The following is a 25,154-nucleotide window of genomic DNA, read 5'->3' on the forward strand; positions in this document are numbered from 1 at the left end:
CAAATACAGATTGCTTGGCCCTTTTTTTTAAACAAACTTTTATCTTCTTACCATACATTTCCCTTTTTTACTTAGAGATGATTAAACAACAGTGGGGAACCTGCAGTCATAGGATGAAACCTGTATATGAAGTTATCAACTAGTACATTAAAAAAACAACTCTCAATGTACACTGTCAGTTGAACTGATACAGAAAACTTTAAAGAATCACAGCTGTTCAACCTTCACCTCCAGTCTGTGTGTAGAATAATAAAAAATAATCCAATTTTCATAATTCCACACTGACTGGTATGCATGTTAATTGCGTTATTTTCTGAATTTCATTTAGAATTTACAATAAACTGGTTTGTATAAAGACAAAGTCTTACACTGCAGTTCTCTTGCAGTTAGCAACTATGTTAAATGCATAATTTAAGATCATAAATACAATCCCATTCAACTTAAATATCATAAGACTAGATTCATGTGCTCAGTTTCATGCTGCATAGTTGAAAAAGGAAGAAAACTAGGTGGCACTTAGTATCTTTAATGGCACTTCTTTCAGGAAAGGACACTATGCATTTGTATTACTAGCCAGGGTCACTCCTCAAAACAGTATTTAATATAGGCATGAAAAACACAATTAGAACACTAAATAAAGCAACAATTCCTGTGTTGTGTTTCAGGCTTTAGCTAATGGTACAAGGATCATCATGGTTTGGTTTCATTTCCCCTTCGAGCAGTAAAGTGATCACAGCCTTACTCAAGTAGCTGCACGTGCCCTTCTTTCCAGTTGGGTGCGTGTTGTAGAATGCAGTCATGTCACCCTGCACGACAGGGAGAGGATGTTTCCATTAGTGTTATGTCAAACAGCCAGACACAGTCGAACAAGAGGTACATCACAAATGTGTTGGAAACACAAATGTGTTTTTCAGAGCCAAAAGCTATAATTCTGATCAGTTTTCAGAAGACTCCCACATGTACTTACTGGAACATGGAAAACAAATTACTGAAATGCATTGCATGTAGTTCTTGAATGATTTTTTTTCCAGTCTTATATGGACACCACCTTCTTAGTAATTTTTTTAAAATAGGTCTCGGAGGACAACTGTTCTCTCAAAGCATGCAGCTAGATCATTATTAGGTAGTAACTTACTGTGTTACCACTGTATGATTGTGAGCCAGGTCCTTATGTGTACATGTAGAGATACTGACTAAAGATTTATTTAGAGAAAAAAAAAAAATCCAAGAGTCTAAGCACAGATATCACATGAATAGTTCATTAATAAGATCAACAACATAGTTCACTGAACACCTGTTTTGCACAGTTAACGATGTTAAAACATTTGCTTATTCTCAAATTATATATTGGCTGCTATAATAAAGGTTCAGTGCTTTAATTCAGGAATTTGGTTACTTTTATTAAATCAAGGGCAGAGATTGTGTGGTGAAAATACTAGACCTCTGTAGTTTTAGGAAGTCCTTGAAATTACTGTAGTTAAATACTTTTGACATTTTTTACATGTTAACAGGAAATTGAAGTTCAAAATACTTGCAAGTAAGTTTAATAGTTAAAGAGCATAGTTCAGACATATTAGGAGTTCTTTTAGCAGTGTTAGTTAGAAACTGGAGACAAGGTCATCAAAACAATCCTACAGAGGCTACAGTTACCTGACAGCAGACATACACCTGGGAATATGGGAGAGTCGGGTTCCAGAAAACCATATAAGGGGTTGGAATATCCAACAACAACCTTAAAGATACTACTCACAGCTATAAATTGGAACTAGGCTTCAAAAAATTCATCACTTCAATGGAGGCTAGGGCAGCACTAGTAAAAACTAGGTTTTGCATGGAATTTTTCTTCCTTTTTGTAGCCATCGCGGATTTTCAGCTTGTCAGAGAAGTCAGTTTATTCAAGATACTGTGTGGAGCTGGCACTTAGTAGCCAAGCTAAAAGAATCATAATTCCAAGAAAATTGTGTCCTTTTAAAATCAAAGGTATTGTGCAAGGTGATATGTTGCTAAGGCTGGATATCCAGCTTGCTTTCAAATTCTCTTACAAAAAAGTAGTGGCCAAAAAAGTGAACCATGAAACTTTTGAAAGAATTCTTAAGAAGCACATCCTTCCTCATCTTTTAAAAGAAAACAGGAACAGCTGTTGCATATCAATATTATGAATAAATAGATTATTCAGAGTTAGCACAGATATGTCTGACTGTATTGGGCACAATAAAATGCCAGGCAGTGAGGAAGATCATCCACAGTAGCACAGGGACTTGTCCCACTGCTTTACTCGTACATCTTCCTTTAACTAATTCAATGAACCTGGCTTTATTGCAGAATTTCAGAGCTTTGAAGCACTAAAACTTGTAGCAAAATTACACAGAGGTCTTTAAAGCGTAACATCTAAAATACTAGTGACATAAATCTTAAAAGCTACTTAATGATCAAGTTTCATTTATTTGGATTTTAAGTCTTAAGAGTTTAAAAGCTTGCTAGGTCATATATGCAACTCTAGCACAAAAATCAGTAGCCAAAAACAGTTCTGCACTTCAGGTTCTCATATCAGTATTGTCAGTATGGGTTCTTTTGGTTACTAAGTTTTTCTTATTACCTGTGAAGTTCACACTTACTGGCTGAGCTGTAGTTTCTTCTTCTTTTGTTATACTTAACTCTGTTCTAGTGTCCCCTCCTAATAAATTCTTTCTCCTTTAATAAGTACTATATTTGAGCTTTACCCAGATTGTCATTTCACAGCTACATAACATCCTGAGTGTTCTCTTTACCCCATACCCCTTTGAATTCACAATTCAGCAATAAAGTAAGTCCAATAGGCTCTTTGCAGACTTATACAACACTTGAGTATATTAATTTTTTTCTTATGTTCCATTCTGAACCTCTATCAATTGCATTTCATTCTGAGCCGCAGAGAATTAACATTTATAATTGTCTTCATTAAAAATGGTAAATTCTACAGAATGGTAATATTTTACTCACTTGTTTTTCAGACCCCTTTGGACTGCGGTGATCTTTCTGAAATTCATTAAATGCTTCTTGCACCACTTTGTCCAAGTCCACTTTGTCCTGGAACTCTAGCTCAGGATTTCTCTCCAGAATAACAGATATAACCATCAATAACTAGAAGACAGAAAAAGACTGTAAGACTTTAAATGTGATTTTTTTTTAAAAAAAAATAAATTCATGTTACATAAAAGCACTGTTAATAATTGCATGTGCCTCTTTCAAGCAGGAAGCTATTTAATAATGATACGAGTAACAGTGCACAGATAATAGAATTCTGACTCTGATAAAAGAATCACTGAAAAAGCAGGCTTTTAAGAAAAGTTACAATTTCTGGTGACTACCTTTAGTTAAGGATACTGCGTAAATGACTGACATGGAGATCTAACTTTGCTGAGAGCTAGGGAAATTATCTTCCGGTTTACTCAGTTGACTGTGGAGCTGCACAAATGCTGGTGCTCAGCCACTGGAGAGGGTGAAAAGCAGCAAACACTGAACCTCAACATTTGACGTTTTGAGACATAATCATATATGGTATAACTCAACTATGACAAAGTTTATAAAAACCAAAGTCAACAGGCACCAATATAAAGTCTTAGTTTAAAGAGAATTTACATCCCCTATATCTGAAAGAGGTTTAAAATGTGAAGGTGAGCATGACAAGTGGCCTGTCCCAATAACTACAAGCGAGCAGCAGAGTCTATTTTGGTCATCTTGGGTTTTGGTAACTGTGGTACCTTTCAGCAAAAATTGGGGATGTTCCAGCAAACAGCAGGAGCATTAGTTGTTAGCCAGAATTGGGATGGGTTTGATTTTACTGTGGAGGAATACTCACAAGCACCAGAGGCATGTACTTGGGAACTAACAGTGAACGCTGCTGACAGCACAGATGTCAGTTACCAAGGGTACAGATGCTCTTGATCTGTTCAAAACACATATATTACGTGCAGTGCTGGGGAAGGAGTTTAAACAGCCTCTTGCTTTACTATTGGGTGCAGGAACGTAAGGAAATTGGAAGTTAGCTAATTCAGTAGCATAAAGCAACATACTAGACACCCTCAGCAAAATGGGAAAGAAGAATCTATCACAGAGCAAACTGGTATTTTAGAGCAGTTTTTCCTTAGACCTAGAGAACTGTTAGGAAAAGGCCTGGGCTATAGACTCTTGAAGGAAAGGCAATTTGGAATTACTATTATTTTTCACCTCCTATGACCTAATTGTGTTGACTGTCATTGACATTTATTTGTTAAAGGGGAAGAACACCAAGAACTTAGTATATTCTGAACAAGGTAGCAGGAACCTGTTAATCATACAGAATCTATGGAGGTGACCCTGCTCTGGCAGAGGAGTTGGACTAGATGATCTTGAGGTCCCTTCCAACACCTGACATTCTCTGTTTCTGCGAGTGTTTATATTTAAAATACTATTTCTTCAAGTATTTGAGCCTCAGTTACTTTTTTTAAGCTGTAACATACTCATGTACTTCATAAAACTTCACTCATTGTAGGCCACAGACCTCTACAATAATTTGCCTGTATTCCGGCTGGTCGATATTTTGCAGCATATCTTCAACCAGAAGGGAAAAATTCATTTCGTACATTGTCATATCCGATAAAGTTGGTTGCTGAAAAACAAATAATACTTTTACTCAAACACCATTTGCAGTAAATAGAAACCATCCCCAGGCAGAGTCTACTTGCTTGTTGAATAAATAACACTCAACCAAGAAATATGAACACTGCGGGATTAAAAAAGGAACAGATTTCAGAGTCCATGACTTGGACAGAGTCTTCTAGATTTATGCATTTGTAAATGTGATTTAGTAGACATAACTGACTTCCATTCTATTCTAATTGTATTTTATTCAGAACCAAAAAGAAAACTTGAAAATACTTTTTTTTCAACTGTAACAGAAACAAATTACATTACAGTATAAATTAGACACTGATGATAAAATAATTCACCATTAATAGTCAAGTAGAGCAGAAATAACTGAGCATCTCTGACAGTTTTACCTGTGGTAAAAATTTCCCTGCCACTATTAAACCATTAGGAGTTCTCTCCAAGATCTGCCACACCCGATCATAGAATCCAGCAGGAGTTCGATTGAGAGAACCATCTATCTGTCGTCTGTTTAGCCAGCCTCTGTGGACAAAGAAAATGAAGAACTTGCAGAACCAAGCCATGGTCTGTGGAGTAAGCCAGAAAGGTAAGCAGTGACATCAGATACGTATTCATGATACGCACACAGTATATGGGAGCTTTCTGCTAAGTTACGCTCTCAAGCAAACAAAATCAAGCTCCTGAGCAAATACAGTTAGAATATTATTCTCCTGTGTGTGTTTGTGCTTTATGTAACTGAAGGAAAAGAAGTAACTGTGAGATCTATCCAGTGCAGTACACTAACAGTAGTAGGGTGAATTAATCATGTCTAATCAATTTAAGCCAGCATAAACTAAAACATGCATAAAATACAAGTTAGTGTGGTACCTATGACAGCTAAATTTAGACACACTGAAAAGAAACCAGTATTAATTATAACATTAAAATTTGTCTATTCATACTACAATAGGCAAGATAATTCATTATATAAAGACAGCTCAATGAAATTCTGCATCTATAAAATATAAAATGTAATAGATAATCGATTGGAAACATCTATAATTTATGATGGTGTGCAGAAAAACAAATGGTGTGGGCATTTAGAAGATTTGACAGAATGGTTTTGTTAAACTGAAGCTTTGAGCAAACTGAGTTACATACTCCATAGATTAGACATTTTCTTTGCCTTTAGAAGGACTCTCCTTTTTTTTACTTACAGCCATGAAGTCTAGAATTTAATTTTTGTACTTTACTTTCTCAGTATTAGTACAGCAATGGGGCTTTAGTCAAAATGTGAGAGACACCAGCAGTGGAACTTTAAGAACTGGCAGCCAGGGGTATGACTGTAATTAGTGGGTTCACAGTACAGAATTAAAGACTCATGCAGCAGTACTCAATGTATTTCCCAGAAGAGTCTTCCTAAAAAATTACTGTCCTTAGTTGGTTTTTAAATTTTAAGTAGAGAAATCTATTTTTATATGGTAAGGTAGTGGTGAGGGAGCAAAGCTCTGATGAAAAGCAACTAATACTTCTGTGTCTTAGTTTAATATTCCTGTCAAAGGGTTTTTTTTAAAAAAAGTTCCACATCTTCTCGGGTCACAAACAGGTCTTTTACGACCTTAATAAAAGGAACAAGTACTTCAGGAAGCACCTCATTCAGGAAAGGTGGAAAGTTTCTACACCTACATATTTGGATGATCTCAGCACAGGAATCAACACACTATTATTACATATCATTTAACATGGTGGATTTGGTTGACGTTTTTTTAGGCTTATGACACAAGAGTCATCACTGACTTAATAGTGACTTCTAATTACTTTACCACTTCTAGGATCAAGCCAATATGCAGTGTTTTTTTTTAATTCCTGTGTAACTATTTGATGAACATGAAAAATTAAGAATATGTCTCATAAAACACTGATAAAACACTTCACTGCTAAAAACTCAAGGCTGCTATGACAGTTCGGTCTCATTCTCTGTACAGCTCTATCTTTGGACTAGGACAAGAAAACACAAAAAGATAATTTGTGATAGAAATAAAAGGTTGTTTCCTTAATACAAAGAAAGAACCATAGAATCACAGAATGGCTTGGGCTGGAATGGACATTAAAGATCATCTAGTTCCAACCTCCCTGCCATGGGCAGGGACACCTCCCACTAGACCAGCATTTAAAGATGTCAAAAGTACTCTGACCTATCTAAATTACTATGGTAAGGAAGAGAGTCCTGTCAACTGGATGAGTAAAATGAGTTTTAGAACTGTTTGAACCATTAAAAGAACTAAGAGTATCTGTAGAAGTATCTGCACTCTGTTGGCGATATACATGTATATGTATCTGTATGGTATCATATCCCAGAGCCCGGTGTAAGAGGTAGAAAAAATAGCAAACATTTCAGCCTCCATGAAAACTTGGAGAGAGGTTAGTTGTGGATAGGCCCCCATGGCAGGCGGGCTGGAACTAGATGATCTTTCAGGTCCCTTCCAACCCAGACAATTCTATGATTCTATAAATAAGCCACTAGCTCTTCACTTGTGACAAATTAATTGGCAGTGATAGGTGGTACCACAGTAGCAGAGTTTTTTTTCTTAAAAATCACAACAGGAAAAACTGTTGCAGAAAGAAAATACAAGGAGACAGTGTTCTCTATTTCCTGGCAGGAAAAGAACTTTTAAAAACAAGTCACTAATGGGTAAGGAAAAAAGAGCTAGTAATGCTGTACAGGAAGAAGTGAAAGGTAGGAAGTTTTGAAGGATATGCTGACTAGCTTTTGTACTCAGATAAGCCCTAAAAATGAATTTTCATCCTCAGAAAATCAAGCAGAGGGCTTGTTGCTGACCCAGCTATTGTGTGTTAAAGGAATCAAAAGAAGACGACACCGTGACAACTCAGGTAAGATCTCTAATGAAGGATGGTGCTTGAATTGCTTACTGTGGCTTACCCAAATTGTTTCCTCAATAGCATTATATTTAACAAAAAGTGCTGCAAAGAGAAACCGAGGGTTGTTCTGGTAAGTTTGTAGAGGAATAGTGTCAACATCAACATGAGTAGAGACAGCAACTAAAACAGCAAGCCTTAATAACCGTAACCAAGATGCTGAAAAGCATGTGGGGAGATAAAGTACGCAGTCAGTTGCATTGAGAGATTCTGCATCACACCAAGTAGGTAAGAGAAAGACACCAATTTAAGAAGTGTGTTTCTCAGGCATTACAGATTAGGATAAAAAAGAGAATGTGTTTGGAATTGTGGAGGAACATAAGTAGTATGATGTGTGGTATATTTCCTCTTTGTTGAGAGAAAAGGCCATCACCCATTCAGCCAAGAACTACAAAAATTATCAGCAGTATTATGTGCCAAAGTTGTATCTAACTTTACAAGTAAGACCCACAGGAGAAATTTTCACTTTACTCTTATCAAAAAACTCACAATATTTCTGCTTAACTATACTCTCGCATGCTTTGCATCACAATGAACACTCTTTTTGGCAACTAGTTACAGCATGGAGAAAAGAATACAATTTTCAGGCAGCACCACTCTCTCTTGAGAGTTCTAAAGAACATCTGTTCTTAATTCATTTAATAAGCTAGAAGAAAGAGGGCACTGAACAACAGACAAACTGTTCTTACCGGTTACTTAAGTTGACAGTATTGAGTAGTTTTTGGTTCCTTTCCCCACATCAAAGAATGTAATACTTCACATTACTGCCAAAGTAGAGAGATTACTTACTGTAAAGACAGACTTCCACAAAGATAAAGCTGAAGAGGGAAGATGCAATATAAAAGAAACAATTGTAGAATCTGGACACAGGTGAAAGAATGAAAAAGTGCATTTTGGCTACTTTTCCTTAAATACATATATCGCTGATTGCAGGTGCCTGGTGATTTCATATGTATACAAAGTAGTTCTGAAATGAAAATTACTTGAACAGCCTATTACGAAGGAAAACAGGTGCCACAAACCTACACATCTCATTACCTCCCCTGCTGCTGCGGCTGAAGAATGTCCAGCAGAAGCTGCTTCACTTCACTAGGGGACATCTGGTACAAGTCCTTGGCTGGCATATCCCCAGCACGGATTTTCAATTCATGCTTCATAGCATGGATAATCCATCTGAAGTAAAGGGAGGAATACATTTATTAATTAAATATAAAGTTTCCAAAGATGAAAAATTAGTCTAATAAAATAGCTCGTAAGAATTCTACACAGTCCTGCTATTTGGCTTTCAGCACATGCATAAAATATCAAGCGAATACCCTACTCTTACTGTATTGCAGTATTTGCTCAGATTTTGTGTTTGTTTGCAATACGATACAAATGGCAAGGGATAATGCCTAGATTTTAAAAAATGGGTTGGGAAGCATGTTCTTCATAGGGAAGATGTATTTGACCACATACTCCCCTACATCCCACGTTCATTAAGGGAAACATTTACCTGCCTTTTGATGTTAAAATTCCTACTCAAAATTATGCTTTGACAGTATATGCATTTTGCTGATGAGTTTAAAAAACCTATAAAAATGATTTTTACATTTAAAAAGACTTGAAGGTTTATAGTTTTAGCCTTTGAAATTCTTTTTTTGCACTCTAATACACCTTTCTTCTGCTACTCCCTTTTGAAAAGATTTGATTGAGTAAAAACATGGCAAAAGTGAGGATTTTTCAGCCTTAGGTATCACAGGAGGCTGAACTTCGCAAATTATTGAAGGAAAATGCTGAATTTTATTCTGCACATTATATAAAACCAGCCTCATAATATCGAAGATGAAGTAACGTATAGATACGTCTGAAGCAAGACAATTGAGCACAGAGATCAGGCTCTTACGATCTACGTTGCTTTAGTTCAAGTAAGTACTACTATCAAAAGAGAGAAGAAACCTAACTAGCTTTTCTTCAAACAGTCCATCATATAACACCCAATCAAGTCCAGGTAACAATCAAAGAGCCTTACTTTGCTTATCAGAAAAAACCGGCGTATTCCTAAGACAGTTACCTTGCCATCAGTGTAGCCGTATTCCACAGGCATTTAATTATTTAGCAGACAAGGTAGAGAATTTTTTTTCTTTATATAAGTCACAATGTTTTCTGAAGGATTCTTAGTAACTGCACAGAATTATGAGATGCCAGGACACCTGGTTCAATGTTGCTTTAAATTTAAGGTTTCTCGTACCATTCATTAAAGGCACAAGATACAAGAGAGTATTAGGCAGTGTGGATATGTTACATTATCCAGAACACATTGCTTTTATTTATTTTAGAGGGTGAACAGTGTCCTTCTCTTGTTGCTAAGATTAACGAACACAGCTGTCTTAGGAATCAGTTCTTTTGTTACTGACGACTGAAATGTATCTGTGTGGAAGTCACTCACTGGTATTTTTTTTGCAGTGGCCTACAAAACATAGGGAAGTCAACATTGGACCTCCTACCAAACCCTTCACTGCTAAGAGGTGGGTAGAAGTCTGTGGGTTGGAGGTTTTTACAGGAATAGGGCTGGCAGGAACTTGATCTATTTCCACATGAAACCCCAAAAGCAAATCAATAACAAGACACTATATCAAATTATTATCAAACTGGAATGGTGCTTCTCTGAGAAGGTTCATTTTGCTTACTGGAGTGGGTGATAAATAAAGGAAATTGAATCTCTAGCATTAACCCTGTAAGGCACTAAAAAAATTGCAAAAAGGAGTAGCTACAGAGAATGAGGAAGGTGGGGCAAGAGGAGTAACATGGATCTGTAGAGGGTACAGAAAAGGTATTTCACTGGAAAAGGATACAGGTACTTGCACTTCAGTGCAATCCAGGTGATTTGAAAAGTTTTTGTTGTTATGATAACTGGAATGTACTGCTGAAGTAGAAGCATGAATCTTACGTGCTAGAAAAAAGACTGCTGGTATCTATCTCTAGTGCTGAAATGCTGTCTTTTCTCTATGAAAAAACATAGAAAGTGGAATACGTAAGTTCTAATTTTAAAGCATGCTCACTAAATCTCAGTCAGTAGCACCTGGCCTCTTCAAAGAAGTGTTTATTCGAAGGCATCTGTGTCTTCCTAGATGTGGAAAAATAATTAATTTCTGTAGATAGCAAAGTAAATGCAGATGTTATGGAATATGATAACGCTCCAGTGCAGACTATTTGTAAGTTAACTTATTGAAGAACTAACTAGAAAAATCAATCCCGTAGGTAAAAAATGTTTTAACTTGATCCAAGTTTCTGTTTCCTAAGCTATGTATATCTTAGTCTAGCCTATTTAGTGTAGAATTTGACAACTAAGTAGCTGATGAACACAAGTATTGTGTCTGTAATAGGGATGCTGTTCAGTAGGGGGCAGAGGGGCGTTTTGAGGTTTTTCGAAACACAAAAAGACATTTTTAGCAACCTTATAGGACAAATCAGGTTTTTCTTTATCACGGCAGTTACGTATCTTTGTGTATGGCACTGCTCCTGAAGAATGTCGTCATTATGCCAGATACGATATTCAGATACACTAACCCAAGTATACCTTAGTGCCTCAGAATACTCTAGGAAAAGCTGTAATGGCAAATACATTTGAACCGCAGAGGCTTTTATTACCTGAAGTCCCCATTACAGACAACACTCTAAAAGAACAAGCTATCTGTTCAGGCAGATTATCCTGCTGGAACTCTGAAATGCTATACTAATAGCAAGAACAACAATAAATGCTTTACTGACCCAATCCGTATCTTCAGCATGCCGCTAAATAGTTCAGGTGAATTTGAGATGATCCAGCCAATATGTATGACAAGTTCCTGTTGAACTACAGCTTCTCTTTCATCTTGTAAATTACACTTTTCGTAGATTATGCTCTTAATCACTCCTGGAGATAAGGGATTAGAAATAACTTCTTCCTCCTGGCCAAAAGCTCCAAGTGTCACCTACAGTATATTGAAAACAATTCAGGAGATAAGGGCAGGAATAAAAACACTGTAGAAGCAATTCAGAAATGAAACTTCATGAACTCTTGCTTTTCTTGTTAAAATTTCACAATACAAAAATAATTCTGTGTCAACAACAGATGATTGTTAATACTGTTAGTTGGATACTATTAAAATAAGAAAATTCACTGAAGACCACTGTAAACATGCAATATCTTTTTCCAAATGAAAAGAAAAATACCAGAGCACTGCTTTGGTTTCAAAACTGGATATATAATCACAACTGTACACTAGTTTAGAGAGTCTTTCATTTCTGACATTTCAGCTGTGGAGCTCACTTAAAATTCAGAATTCAATTCATAGTTTTGTTTTCTTATTTCTAAAAGCATCCTAAAAGTTAGAGCCTGCATTTTAAAAAAATACATTGCTGGTACCAGATTGCTTAACCACAAAGAAAAAAATCCATTACAATTCTGATTTGCTTTTACTCTACTGTCATTAAAACACAGCAAGACTAATTTTTCTTCTGTGTTTGTAAAGGGATCAGTGAAGGCAAGTTAGGTTAAAAACACTGCATGCAGGTGCTGCTTCACAAAGCCAGACCTCAGTCTGAAGCAAGGGAGTAAGACAAAGACAGAGTAGCATTGCATATAGGCAAATAGACTCAGAGACATATGTTAATTACAAAATACATAATTACAGTTATTTGAAAACAGCTCTTCCTGAACTTAACTTAAATCATTGTGCTGGGAGAAAAAAAAATCCTCCTTAGGAAAGGAAGAAACACTGATGATTAAACTGTGTTAGGAATAGAAAACTAAAATCCTGAAAGACTTTGGTTCAACTGCTACTCATCTGTTGTCTTAATTATAGAGAGAGTGGCTACAACTTCATTAAGTCTTAAAAAGAAGCTTTATTACTTCATTCCATCTACTTTTGTGAAATAAGAGGGCACATATTTAAAATCTAAGGAGTTATGTAAACCATGCCTCTTCTCTTTTTATCTAGACACTGAACTGTTTTCTCAGTATTGTTCTGTCATTAAATCAAAGTAAATTTATTAGCCCACAGGATACACCAGTATTAAATATCTTTCTTTTCATTGGATTGTTATTTTTCAGTAAGGATGCTTTAAGTCACTGGGTACTTTTAAAAAAGCATCAAAGGCCTTCAAAATGAAAAAGCCCATTTATTTTGTTTCTCTGTTATCATTTCTTAACGTGTTTCTGAGGAGTGGAGACTTACCTGCTTGCCCTGAACTAAAACATTAGTAATAGATGGTGCAAGGCTGTCCACTAGTTTACCTAAAAGACTTGCTGCGAAGCGCACAACAGACCTGAGGGCAGAAAACAGAGCAATCCCACTACATATCAAAAGCTAGTTTAATGAATTCATGTATGTTTGAAGTCTGCCATAGCAGAGATCTCAAAGCTCAGTAAATACATCCATTATTTATAAAGCCGAATTTGGATCGGATCTTATGAAATCTTCTATGGATTTTCATTCTTTAGTCTAGATACTGGTTGCTGGATCAAAACCAGATTTAGTTAGAACTCATTAAACTACCAGCTCCATAAAAAGCTTGTCGCTCTTTTCTTGGCATCATCTTGAAAACAAGACATGTAAGAGACGCCAGCTTCTCTTTTGTAAGATTTCCATCATTTTGCTTGATAATTTTGTTAATTTTTCAGTCTATTTAAGGAAGAGTTAGAAAGATTTTGTAAGAGACGTGTAACACCGAGGCTTCATTTTTGTTTTCCATGCTGACAATATTTTGCACATGTAGCATGAAATGTGTGTAAACTGCTAGGTTAAAAACTAGCAGTAACTTCTAAGAAAAACTTTTTTTCATATATGTATTTGATGATTAAAGATATAAATATGTTTAATAATAATTTCTGGAGAAAATGCAGTCCTACATAGAGCTTTTCTAGCACAAGCTTTGAGGCTACTAAGAAATATTTATCCACAGAGACAAGGAACGAGTTGTGATATTATATAGTGTTAGTAAAAAATTCAGACAGTTGATATTGACTCCTGTGAAAACTGCTGCATACTTCTTAAGATCAAGAGCAAAGCATTTAAAAAACGCATTACCTGACATTATCAAAATACAAATAAGAAAAAAAAAAAGGTCACAGAGCTTGATTTCAGACTTCTGGGCACTTTACCTGTTTCCCATGTACCAGTAAAGTAGTAATATGTGTGACTATAGAAGAAGAAAATTTCTGTGCAAATGCAGCACTGTAGCGCAACACCAACCTATATACATGCACGTGGCAATCATGGAAGAGAAATGAAAAGTAGTTTACATATTTTGTTTCTAAAAATACTTTTGGTTTTTATTCTTTACAAAAAATAGTACCAAGTTATTTTGGTTCTACTTTCTTGGCAAAGGCCCGCTTAACTGTATGAACAGTGGGTTGCCTGATCTACTCAAGAGGTGGCGTCCCTGGTGACAGGGAGGCTGGATTAAAATGATCCCTAAGGTGCCTTCCAGCCTAGGCCATTCTATGAGTCTATGAAGTATATGGTTAAACAGACTAAGGTGAAAAATGAAAACCAGGTTTTATATTTACAGGCTCATCTGTTAGGAGTAGTAACAAAGTGAGAGACCAGAATTCAGGACAGGCTCAACTAATTGCTTTGAAAAAAAGAAATGTAAGTTCTACTGAGCTTCAAGGCGATGAAATTAATAAAGAACATGTAAATACCAACTTACTTGCTGAAACCTTTTAAAGTTATTGTGACACAGTTGGGCTCAAATCAAATTAGTTTTGGACAATAAACAAACTGTGTAAGCATATCAATTTAACTGATTTATATTTAATTACCAGCCTTGCTACAGAACGCTATTAATAGTATTTTATCATGCCCTGTAAGAAATAAGAATTATTAGAATTCTCTTCTCATTATTTGAATTTAATGAGAACTGTACATCAGCAATAGCACTCATAGCAAAACTTGCTTATTACTTTTCTATATTTTAGAAGACAGCAGTAAGGAAACACTTATTTCTTTTAAAGCGTTATAGACCAGATCTTCAGCTGCCATGAACCAATATTATTTTGTCAGTAAAGCTGTCATTTTTCTTTTTCCCCTTTAAGTACATAAGAATCCAGCTTTACTCTCTATAAATACAATAGAAAAAAACCCCAATTGGTGTAAAACAAGGGGAACATGATATATGTATACAAACCAGAGCTTTTTGCTGCCAGCCCGTCTATAGATTCTTTCAATATGCTCAGCAACAGTACCTAAACGCATTTAAAAAACAAAAACAACAACAAAAACCACAAACAAAATACAAACAAAAAAGATGCAGAGATTTTCATTTAATAGCATTATGGTACATTTTTATGAGCTCAGTTAATTCTGAATCAGATAATCAACTTGCTATACTGACATCTCTTCAACAGTGCAGGGGTTAAGAAGGGACCATTATGTGAAAGGCAACAGTGGTGACAAACATTTCATTATTTAGACTTCATTTAGCTTCTATATTTTAAACTCTCAGATGAAAGGGCAGTGGTTTTCATGCCAGGCACTTAGTGGTGAACACTAAGTTCCTCTGTAAGAAATACAGTAGTGGAAGTTGACTCACAAAATCATAGCCTGTGCCTGTCAGCTGGAACACGTAAGATTTTTAGCTTTTATTTTTAGATTTATGTTTTATTGATTGTGTGATTATTTAATGTCAGTCTCAGTAATCTCCATGTGTAGGAGGACGGAACTTTTAGTCAGTGACTCAGTCTGTTTAATGTACAGTGCATATTAAAAAGCTTATCATTATCTACTATTTCACAGGGGAAGGCACAAAAAGGTCCATACAAGTTAGCACTGAACAGTCAGGGGCACAACAGTTTGGTTTTGGTTTGTGGGGTTTTTTTGGACCTAAACGGTTTCAAGGGAGTTTTTAAGCTCATTATCATGATCTAATGGTCAAAAGTGGTTGTGTTGGTTGCTTACAGAAGTTAAGAAATCTGCCTTAAGTTGTTTCCAGAGCAAAGAAAGACTAAAAAGGACTAATGAAAGCTACTGAGGCTTTTAAGCCCAACACCAGTGCAAGTAACAGCGGTGAAAAAGCCTGCTTCAGAGGCCACACGTGCCTAACTCAGATTCTCACCATGACTTTGGTTTTCAGCAGTGTACTGTGTATCCGCCAATGATTTTCATTCCACTTCACACTGAGGAATGGGAAGCTCACAAGAATCAGCTGTCTTCAAAATTACAAAGCAGGGTTCGTTAACATGAGGCGGTAAGTTACACTGCTTCATGAATAACCAAGAGAATATTGTTTGATCCTAACATTCTTTTTCTCTGAGTATTCATATAAACTAAGTCAGCTAATAAGCAGTCTTTGTAAAAAAACAACAAACAAAAAACCCCACAACCATGACCAAACTTTGGAGGACAAAAGCCACAAGCTTCAGTAGTCTATTCTGAGTGATTTTTACAGGAATTTGAATCCTGTGCTCTAATACAGAGCCATAATACAAAATTAGAGTGAGGTTCACAGATACATCGGACTTAAGTCTGATTTAATAAAAATAAAATAAAAATTCAGTATAGAGCTTTTCACATTTCAGACTGTTACAGACACACAAACCTTGTATTTAGTTTCAGTTTTCTATGCAAGGTCAAATCCCTTATTTTTTCTATCAGTGTGTTCAAAATTACAACTAGATACAGCACCAGCCTACAAACAGTCTAAAAAGGTGTGTATTTAGCAACTCATTCCCCACCACTCTATGAATTTGCCTGTCCCATTTAATGCAGGAATTGCTTTAAATGGGAAAGGAAATAGCTATGCAACTGCCTGCACCCTTGGCCATTATTCATGTTCATTACAAGTAAACATACAGCTGCTTCCTGAAATACTCAGAACAGGCAAATGTAAGAAGCTCCTCTTACCTTCCTTGGTGATAAAATTCGGACCTTCCCTTTGAAGCAATATACCTGAGAGTAATGCTTGACTTGCGAGGCAATTGCAGTCCTTAAAAAACCAAAAAAAGCCAGTAACGACATAACCACAGATAGCCTACAGATAGCCTTCAGATTTTCAGTGAAGCAAAACCAGAAGAGCTATTAAAAATTTCAAGTGAAACCTAAGGGTCTTTTATTAAAAAGTCTAAAAATTTAGTTTTTAGGGGGACTCCACAACTATTTCATTACCCTACATATGCTGTATCCTTGTCACTGCTGCTTGCAGAGGCTTCTTTATGGTTCAAATTAAATTGTAATAATTTGGCCTCAGAAATGTTTCCCAGTTTTCTGGTTTCAATTCCTATCCTTTACAGCAGAAATACTTGTAACGACATAGGGAATGAAGTAGAACACTTCGGGTGTTCCTATCAAACACTGGATCTAGAAACAGTTACTGGTGGTTTTCTTCTAGATACAGGAAAAATGCCAGATTGGAACTTCCCCTTGGTATCATTAAGAAGTTTCCAGTGTATCAGAGTGACTAGCAACTGCTGAAGTCTTGAATTTTACTCTAGCAATAAAATGTCGATTCATAAGACACATGACAACCGGATCCCCTTCTGCATGGTCATTTATTACCAGAAGATGATTTGGGTAGCTGGGAGAAACAGAAGGCAGCAGTTACAGCATGAAGGCCCAGATGTTCTGTGATGTTAAGATAAAGGACTGTTGAGGATTATTCCCCCGGTATGAGGAAGAACATCAGATGTTTTGTTACACTACTCATGTTGATCTAAGTGGGCTACTGTTAAAAAGAATACCACACATCATGTCTCACTTCATGAAAATGAAGTTACATTGTATCTTTATCAAGTTGTCTTACATTAAGTTTCTGCAGGATCTCATATGTTGACTTGTTTTTCCAGTCATTAATATTTACATCTGGTTGCTGTTCAAGTTCAGAAGCATTTGGAGTACTAGACTGTCTCTTGACTTTTGAATGTTTTGGAAGATCCAACTCCTCCAAACTCTTAAATATAGGAGCCCTGAAAAATAAGTATATCATCTCTTCATAGTTCAGAAAATATTTTAATTTTCAAATACATCATTATTATCTAAACATAGCCTTACTCTTCTGTTTCAGTGATTCTTAGGAAGTCAAGTTGTTCAACAACTGCTCCAGATATTAACGTCTGAAATGAAAAATTGAAACAATTAAAAAATATGCAGATACAGATCTATATAGTTGTCTTTTGATCTCACTATGTTGCTGGTGGGGTTTACACTGAGAATGTAGCTTTGCCTACAATTACCAATATATTTACACTTCCAGAGTATTTTTTTCCTCTTTCTTAAGACTTCACTTAGGACAAGAGAAGGCAAGAAAGTCTTTGCAGCTAGATTAAAACAACCCAGCCAAACCCAACAACAAGCACTGCTGACAAATGAGAGGTTCTCCATGGACAGTAATGGCATTTGCTATAGGAAAAGTAAATGGTAACAGGAGAGACTACATGGCTTACATGTGACCAGTAGAAATACATACGTATTTGAAAAATTGCAATGGTACATTATAGTGATATTTAATTTACAAATGACCCAGCTCTTGCACAAGTTCATGATTTTCTAGGGAACAAGAAATGAGAACTGTGTCTTTGGTCTTCTCTCTTACAGAAAGAAGCGTTCTTCAACAGGTATAAAGTAGGATTAACTAGTATTTATAAGTAGCGAAAACCAGCACTCGACTCACTAATTTTCACAATTTAATGAAGCAACGTTCTTCCTCTAGAATTAAATCAAACAAAGATGTTAAAACTAGATCTTAGTTCTTGTAAGAATTCTAATATATGCGAAGCACCCTTTTTTGTCCCCTAGATTATCTAATCAAAAGAAATCTCTCAATGCCTGACAATGTGGATTTATCCTTTGGTGGTATTTTCACAGAGCTGCCGAACATAAAAAAAAACCTTCTCCCTTTTGAAATCCTCTGTGAAGATTATCACTTTCAAAAGATTCATCAAAAGGAATTAAAACAAACCTATGTTTCTTTCAAGATAAAACCCAAAGTCTTGATTCCTGACTCCATAACTTTATGATACTTAATAAAATACTCAAAAGTCACATGAAAAACAAAAGTAGTAAAAACACATGTCCCAGTACTAGAAAGTAAGAACATAACATTCAGGAAAAACATCATACCTGTACTCTGTCAACATGAACTTTGACTCCTCCAACAATTCCCTTTCGAAAAGCTGCCAACATATCTAATATTGGATTGAATCTGCTCCCTCTGAAATTGGAAATCAAACTCCATTAATCTTGCAATTAGGAAAATACCATGTTGCAAACGATGCTTTTATCTCTCTCTACCTTATATTGTCTTCACGGATAAGTACAACAAACAGTGGGCGGCCATGCATTTTCCAGTACTGCTTAATGAACTGCAGAGCATTCTAGGTAAGAAATAATAGGTTAGTCACAGGAAAAAAAAGATGAAATACACAAGCATAACATGTTAGAATACACAGTACAAGATAACAGAAGAGCTGCCTTAAAATAACAGCCCTCAAACTCCCAATGAAATAAAAACCCCTTGACTAATAAACCACTAACAGATTTCTTCAACAAACATTAAGCTGCTTTCAAACAGTATTTTACAAGTTTTCTGAAAATACTCCTAGCACATACCCTGACTGTAGGCTAAAGCACTAGACAGAATGCGGTGCAGTGAACTGCACGTAACGACTTAGTAAGTACGCACGGGAATCCAAGGCTTCAATCACAGCCACTGGCATGGAATAACCAGTGCCGTTGCCTTCTGTGCACTGGAAGTAGCTGCTCAAGGACAGGGGAGGGGGCAGGCGAGTGCTGCACTGCTGCGTGCCTTCAAGTTAGGACAGGAAGGCAATTTTTAATATTTGGGCAAAGTCAAGTAATATGTCCTCCAGGTGAGGCCCTCTTATTTCCCTGAGACAGACCAGTCTTGTTCCTCTTTTCCGCCAGAATATTTTTTTTCCCAAAGAAACAAACTGCGTGCTGCATGACAGCATTCTCGGTCACTGTTGGGCGAGGGGTCTTGTCAGATACAGATACTCACTTGAACTCGTACCGGGCTGATAGGATATTCATCTAATACCCTTTTCAGCATAAACCGCAAGTCTAGTTTTATACCACAAGAATACAGGCTATACAGCGTTCCCACTTCAGTCTTCTATTTTATTAAACTTCCCAGTCTCTTCTTCTACAGACTCTATTTTTGGCAGTTTCTCAAAGGAAGGGTTACAGATAAATACCTTAATGTCATCAATCAACATCATAACATCCTGAGACATGTAGAAATCACTTAGATCAAAAATGATCGAGTAGCAAACTACAGTCTTTCCTAGTATTCGATAAATCTGTTGAGAGAGAAAGCTTCCATTAATCTTTTCTTTAAAAATTTCTGAAGCACTGAAGTAGCTGAAAAGGAAAAAAGGTATTCTGAAACTCTGAAAGTAATGATCAATGTAGAACAGTTGAATTAAAAAGAAATATATAAAACCTACATATCTTATTTTAGGTACTCTCTGTTTTATTAGGCATGCAGATCTACATTCTGTTACAGTTAAAGCTGTTCACTTCATCACTGGGCAGCCTGTTTTGGCCCAGTATTACTGTTATTTGGATGTCTAGGAAACATGACAGTTTAATAATAAGACACAGCATGCACCTTAATAATGGCAAAATGCATTACAAGGACTTCAAAAGAAGATCCATGCCTAATATAAAATCACATTTAAATTCTATTTAAAACCATTCAGAGACTAATTCAATGTATATCTGAAATACACATCAGCAGCAATAATATAAACATTTTGTGCAACAACCTTTGATGTTCCAAGGCATCCTATAGGCCTGTCCGGTCTTCCAGATAATCCCAATTTGTCATTGACTCCCAAATGAAAGTAAGCCTGTGAGAAAGAATCATGAAAACTGAGGGAAACCTATGTATAAGTCTTTCTTATGCTCCTACCGGATCTCACACAGAAAGTCCTGCCTGTTCTGCTTTAACTAGAAAGCAAGATTCATACAACATGATCATTATTTCTACCATAGTTTTTTTCTGTTTTTTAAACGTAGATCTATATAACACCATGAAGTGAGAGAACACTAGATTTGATAAATTTACAGTTTAAAGACTAAATTTTTTATTTTTAAATTTTAATCCTTCTATATCTTTACAGCAAAGATATATCAACTACACAACTGAGGCAAGGAACACAGGGTGCAAGAAGACAAGACACAAGCAAGCCTGGTCCCGAACAGTCATTCCCTCCTTCCAGTGTAACTCACATCGCTTCTGGCAGACCAGTGCTCCGCTGCAGGTGTGCTGCAACAGTTCTCCTTCACTCCTTCTAACAGTAATTTTGGGAGGATGAAGGATTTTCACTTCACTCATGAAAGTGAAAATACAGTTAATACTGGTTTATGTTAAGAGAGAGGTGCCTTGATTAAAGGTAAGCAGGATCCTGATGCTGTGATTCGGACACAGGGGTTTGAGCAGAGCACCAGAGTCCTGCCTAACTCCATGGTTTCAAAATTCAAATAAACGTTTTCTTTTCCTATATTAGGCCTTACTTTTATCTTTTTACTCCTTTTCATTTTCCTAGTCTATATAATTAAAATATTTTTAAAATCTTCAAATTGCTCTTTGAAATAGTTTTTTAGAGTATAATTTAATTTATTGTCTTTCCAATTCTTCTGTAATGCTTTTCCAGTGTGGATACAAAGGTAAAACAGTAATACAGGAACTCTTTAAAGATCTTGATTCTAATTCTAGTGAAGGCCAGCAGAATTAATGCATCAACATCACAAGCATGAGGGAATTACCTCATTATTCATTGCTTGGTCCTTGAGTTAAATCATGTATGCCTAGTATTGATATAATTTTTTAAGACTTGTATATTAAGGAAATAATCTTCATTTATTACAATGTATGAGAATAAAATCATAAAAACCGAACTAACCTGTGAGCAAGACAGTATAAATGTATCAATTAAACCAGACTGAAAACTGTAATTTTCTCCTGGTTTAGGTAAGGAACCCACTACTACTAAAACAACAGAACATTTTCCTAAGCTCAGTCTTTCTTTATGTTATAGGAAGATAATTCAGAAGCAAATGAAAGTGAACATGTGAACATAAGTTACACTCAATAGCTTTTTACTGCTGTCATCTTAGGAGCTTCCTGATACTGCCTGTGTTTCTGCATTAATACTAAGAACTATTTAAAAAAAGAAAATAAACAACATTACCTACATCACCTGCTCATCCAGACTAAGTAACCATATTCAAGTGGAAAAGGAATAGAGACATCAAAACATTAACAGCTTTAAATAACCCATCTATACATAATAAAGCCAAAAGAATGTTGAATCCTTTTCATAATAAATAATGGGGACTAGAAGAATGGCAGTAGACATTATAATTTAATACTAAAAGGACCTTAATTTTGCTAGAACATAAAACATATTTTATGTTTTCTTAATAAAAACAGTACTCCAGTAGTATTGGAACATTGCCTCTTCCCTTGAAGACTCTTTTCTTTAGCTCAGTGCCTCATGTCCTACAGTCTACTAAAGGAGTTTCATTTTCTACTAATAGTTTTCCATCTTCATCTGTTACAATCAAAGCATCAGTTCATGTTCAGCACCAGGCCATCTCAACAGAAGCAGTTTCATGCCAGTCCAGCTGCTTCAAGGGGCTTTTCTTTTTTTATTAAAATGCCCTTCAGTTTTGGAATATTAAAGCTGCTAATAGCAAGAAACGGCTGTGAAAGCAGACTGGACTGTTGGGTTGATTTATTGGAGTGAATCAAACTCGAGTGGTCTTTCACACCATCTGTTTCTGTGTTCTTTTATCTGTTACCAGTCTACGCCAAAGGGCTATTCTGCTGTTCTCTCGTACTATGCTTCCACTACATCTGTATGTGTCCCCTATATAATGGCAAGCATCTTCTCCCATTTTCTTCTTTTTCTCTTCTTCATCCTTTCACTGCCCCCGCTAGACTTTGTGGATCTGTTTACATGACCCCAAGCTCTACTTTAAATCCTCAGTTTTCCTGAATCAATGTATTGCCCTGATCCGTTTGTTTCTTTTTACACTGCATTTTTCAAATGCATCCCTATTTATAAACCTACAGGTTTAAATTGTTATCCTGTGCCACTAGACCTGTTCAAAAGATAAACATTACTGAGAACTGAGAGCACTGGAACAACAAATACTGAGATTCACATTCTCTATGGATCACCTCGCTTTTTGGTAAAGCAGTAGCTTACCCTCCCCACAAAGGATGACAAATACTACCAAGAGTTTTCTGTTTGCTTGCTTTTTGTTTGTATCATTCCTTTGCATAAGCTGGGGTTCAAACCGTGACTCCTATAATGCCCCGAACATTTTCATTACTTCAACTTCACAGCTGTAGCACAGCCTTTTCTAGAGGGGCCACCAGGAAGAGGTTTCGCATCAGGCAATTTAATATTTTCATGACATTCTTTCTAGAAGTAGAGGCAGATGCAGAGGCAGAACTACCAGCTGTCTCACCAGCTTCTGAAAAATTATTCCTAATATAGAATCTGTCATAAGCAGGAGTTTAATTGATAATGATTAAAATTTTATTATTCATTAATTAATCTTTGAAAGTAGCTCAGGTAATAACCCTAATCAGGTAATAGAGAACATCTGGGCTTCATGCTCTAACTAGGCACACAGTACTACTGACCAGTGTCAGCATATCTTGTGGTTGAGTAACACAAAAGATGAACAAGATGAAGGAGATACAAGTCTAATAGTTTGATATAAATCCCTACCATTATAAAATAAAATGTATAGAAAGATAAATAATTTTAAATGCACAATCCCTTACTTTGACAAGTTCTTTCTGAGCCCATATCTGAATTGGTTCCACCTGCTGGGGGGTCTGAGTTTGGATTCCATACGTGTTCAGAAAAACTTGTAGGCTATAAGTGAAATAACAACAAATTTAATGACAGATCACAGAACAGTCTTACTTTTAACAATTTTCTTGGCTGCAGATACACAAGGAGCAGTATTACAGTCTACATTTCCTTGAATACCTTTCGCAAATTTATTGTTCACCACTTTCCTAATAAATACATTCTTAATAAAAGTGAATACGTACCGCTGACTTTCTGCTATGAGGGCCACATGTACTACTAAATCATTTTCTAAAGGACCCTAGAAAATAATGAAAAAATACTTATTAGCATTGCTAACTAAATAGGTTGTTAGATAGAGCATAAATAGGGACAATGTCAATTCAAACAATTCACTGCTATGACAGACGTCACTGCATTGCTTTTTCTTACTGTGTGAGCAAACTGGAAGAACAACACAGGACTATTTTAATGTGTTCGACTTCCCATTTGTCTAATGCAAGCTAAGGTGTTGTTCACACAACACCAATGACCATCTCCCCAAGACGCTGCAGCCAGCCCCCCACCCTTGGTTCACCCTTCTCCCTGGTGTTTTCACACTGGTGAGTGGGCAGAAGGATCCGTTTCAATGTATTCTGCATGCTGTGCAAATGAGAAATATATGCCAGTGTTTTCAGAAGACCAAGACAGAAGACAGATTAGTTGCTCTTCCTCTCAGAAAAACAAAGGAAAAAAAAACCAACATAAAAGATTCATAGTTTTTAACAAGGTTATAAACTGCTGGAGGCAGGATAAAGGGAAAACCCCTTGACTCCATTCCTGGCAAGAGCAGAGAAAGCAGCTCAGCATCAGGCTGCACTCTGGCCGGACAGATGCTACCACGCGGCCCCAGGAAATCTCAGAATGCTGAAAAAAATCCATTTATTTTGAAAACGTGAGAAAGTGGGCACAATACTCAAGAACACCAATTAAAATGGTTATCTGCTGAGCTTTCCAAGCATATGGAGAGAGACAAGGAAAACAGCAAAAGTATGCAACAGAATAATCCACCTTGCTGCTGCAAAAAACTACAATTGAACTGTTAAAACACACATCTGCTTCCGGAAGCATCTAAATACTGCCGGATGGTTTACGGGCAAGGCTGCTTATGCACTGGACTTCTTAAGTACGTATGGACACACATGTGCCTCAAGTTCTAAAATAACACTTAACCACTTTAGATAACTCTGGTAGAAAACTCTATTAAAGAGAAATGAAAGCAAAAATACTTGTAATTAACATTACAAAATAAATCACCCAGTATGATACATCTCTCTAAACTGTCAAAATTAGATACACTCTAGCCCTAAATATAATTTAAGTAGCTAAAAAACCTTAAAGTAAGTCTGTCTACCTACACTTTGTAATTTTATTTCCCTTCTTTACATGTTATCTATTTACCAGAAAATAACAAAAAAGGCAGTCTTATTTTGACTGTTCTCTTCCCAACATTATCAATGGGCATTAACTTTAATTTCCAGTAACTTAAATGAAGTCCTCACAAGAGATTCTTTTAATATTTTGCTTCGTAGGCTAAGTAATGTAGTCATTACATGCAGTCAGAGAGTTTAATTAATTGCAACCCTACACATACATTTCAAGTTAACCCAGAAGATAAATTAGTCTTACTTTGAAAATCTAATGAGATTGCAATTTTTTTTAAAAGACAAAATTATACTTCAGACAGCAATAGATCAGCTTTCACATGCTCCAGTAAAACACAAAACCAGAAAATCCCTACCCCACCTCATTTCTCAAT

General features: G+C 36.1%; 1 protein-coding gene across 2 annotated transcripts in view; it reads right to left on the reverse strand.

The window, feature by feature from the left end:
* Nucleotides 1-533: 533 nt before the first annotated feature.
* The window catches only part of PHKB (phosphorylase kinase, beta), a 65,276-nt gene continuing 40,655 nt past the window's right edge, over nt 534-25,154 (reverse strand). Inside the window, exons 15-31 of one of the 2 annotated variants that reach the window (XM_009871372.1) lie at nt 23,602-23,657; nt 23,326-23,419; nt 20,288-20,371; nt 19,715-19,819; nt 18,792-18,874; nt 18,621-18,711; nt 17,553-17,614; nt 17,305-17,467; nt 16,410-16,491; nt 14,695-14,752; nt 12,741-12,831; nt 11,293-11,495; nt 8,581-8,715; nt 5,019-5,148; nt 4,520-4,627; nt 2,980-3,120; nt 534-806 (exon numbers count right to left, since the gene is read on the reverse strand). In XM_009871372.1, coding sequence (XP_009869674.1) covers nt 669-806; nt 2,980-3,120; nt 4,520-4,627; nt 5,019-5,148; nt 8,581-8,715; nt 11,293-11,495; nt 12,741-12,831; nt 14,695-14,752; nt 16,410-16,491; nt 17,305-17,467; nt 17,553-17,614; nt 18,621-18,711; nt 18,792-18,874; nt 19,715-19,819; nt 20,288-20,371; nt 23,326-23,419; nt 23,602-23,657 — 1,824 coding nt within the window. In that variant the 3' untranslated portion in view covers nt 534-668. Of the gene's footprint in view, nt 807-2,979; nt 3,121-4,519; nt 4,628-5,018; nt 5,149-8,580; nt 8,716-11,292; nt 11,496-12,740; nt 12,832-13,666; nt 13,758-14,694; nt 14,753-16,409; nt 16,492-17,304; nt 17,468-17,552; nt 17,615-18,620; nt 18,712-18,791; nt 18,875-19,714; nt 19,820-20,287; nt 20,372-23,325; nt 23,420-23,601; nt 23,658-25,154 lie in introns of both variants that reach the window. The other variant, XM_009871373.1, reaches the window with a different exon arrangement.

This window comes from Apaloderma vittatum, unplaced genomic scaffold (assembly GCF_000703405.1).
Source record: "Apaloderma vittatum isolate BGI_N311 unplaced genomic scaffold, ASM70340v1 scaffold15376, whole genome shotgun sequence".
In the NCBI taxonomy this organism is placed as follows: domain Eukaryota; kingdom Metazoa; phylum Chordata; class Aves; order Trogoniformes; family Trogonidae; genus Apaloderma; species Apaloderma vittatum.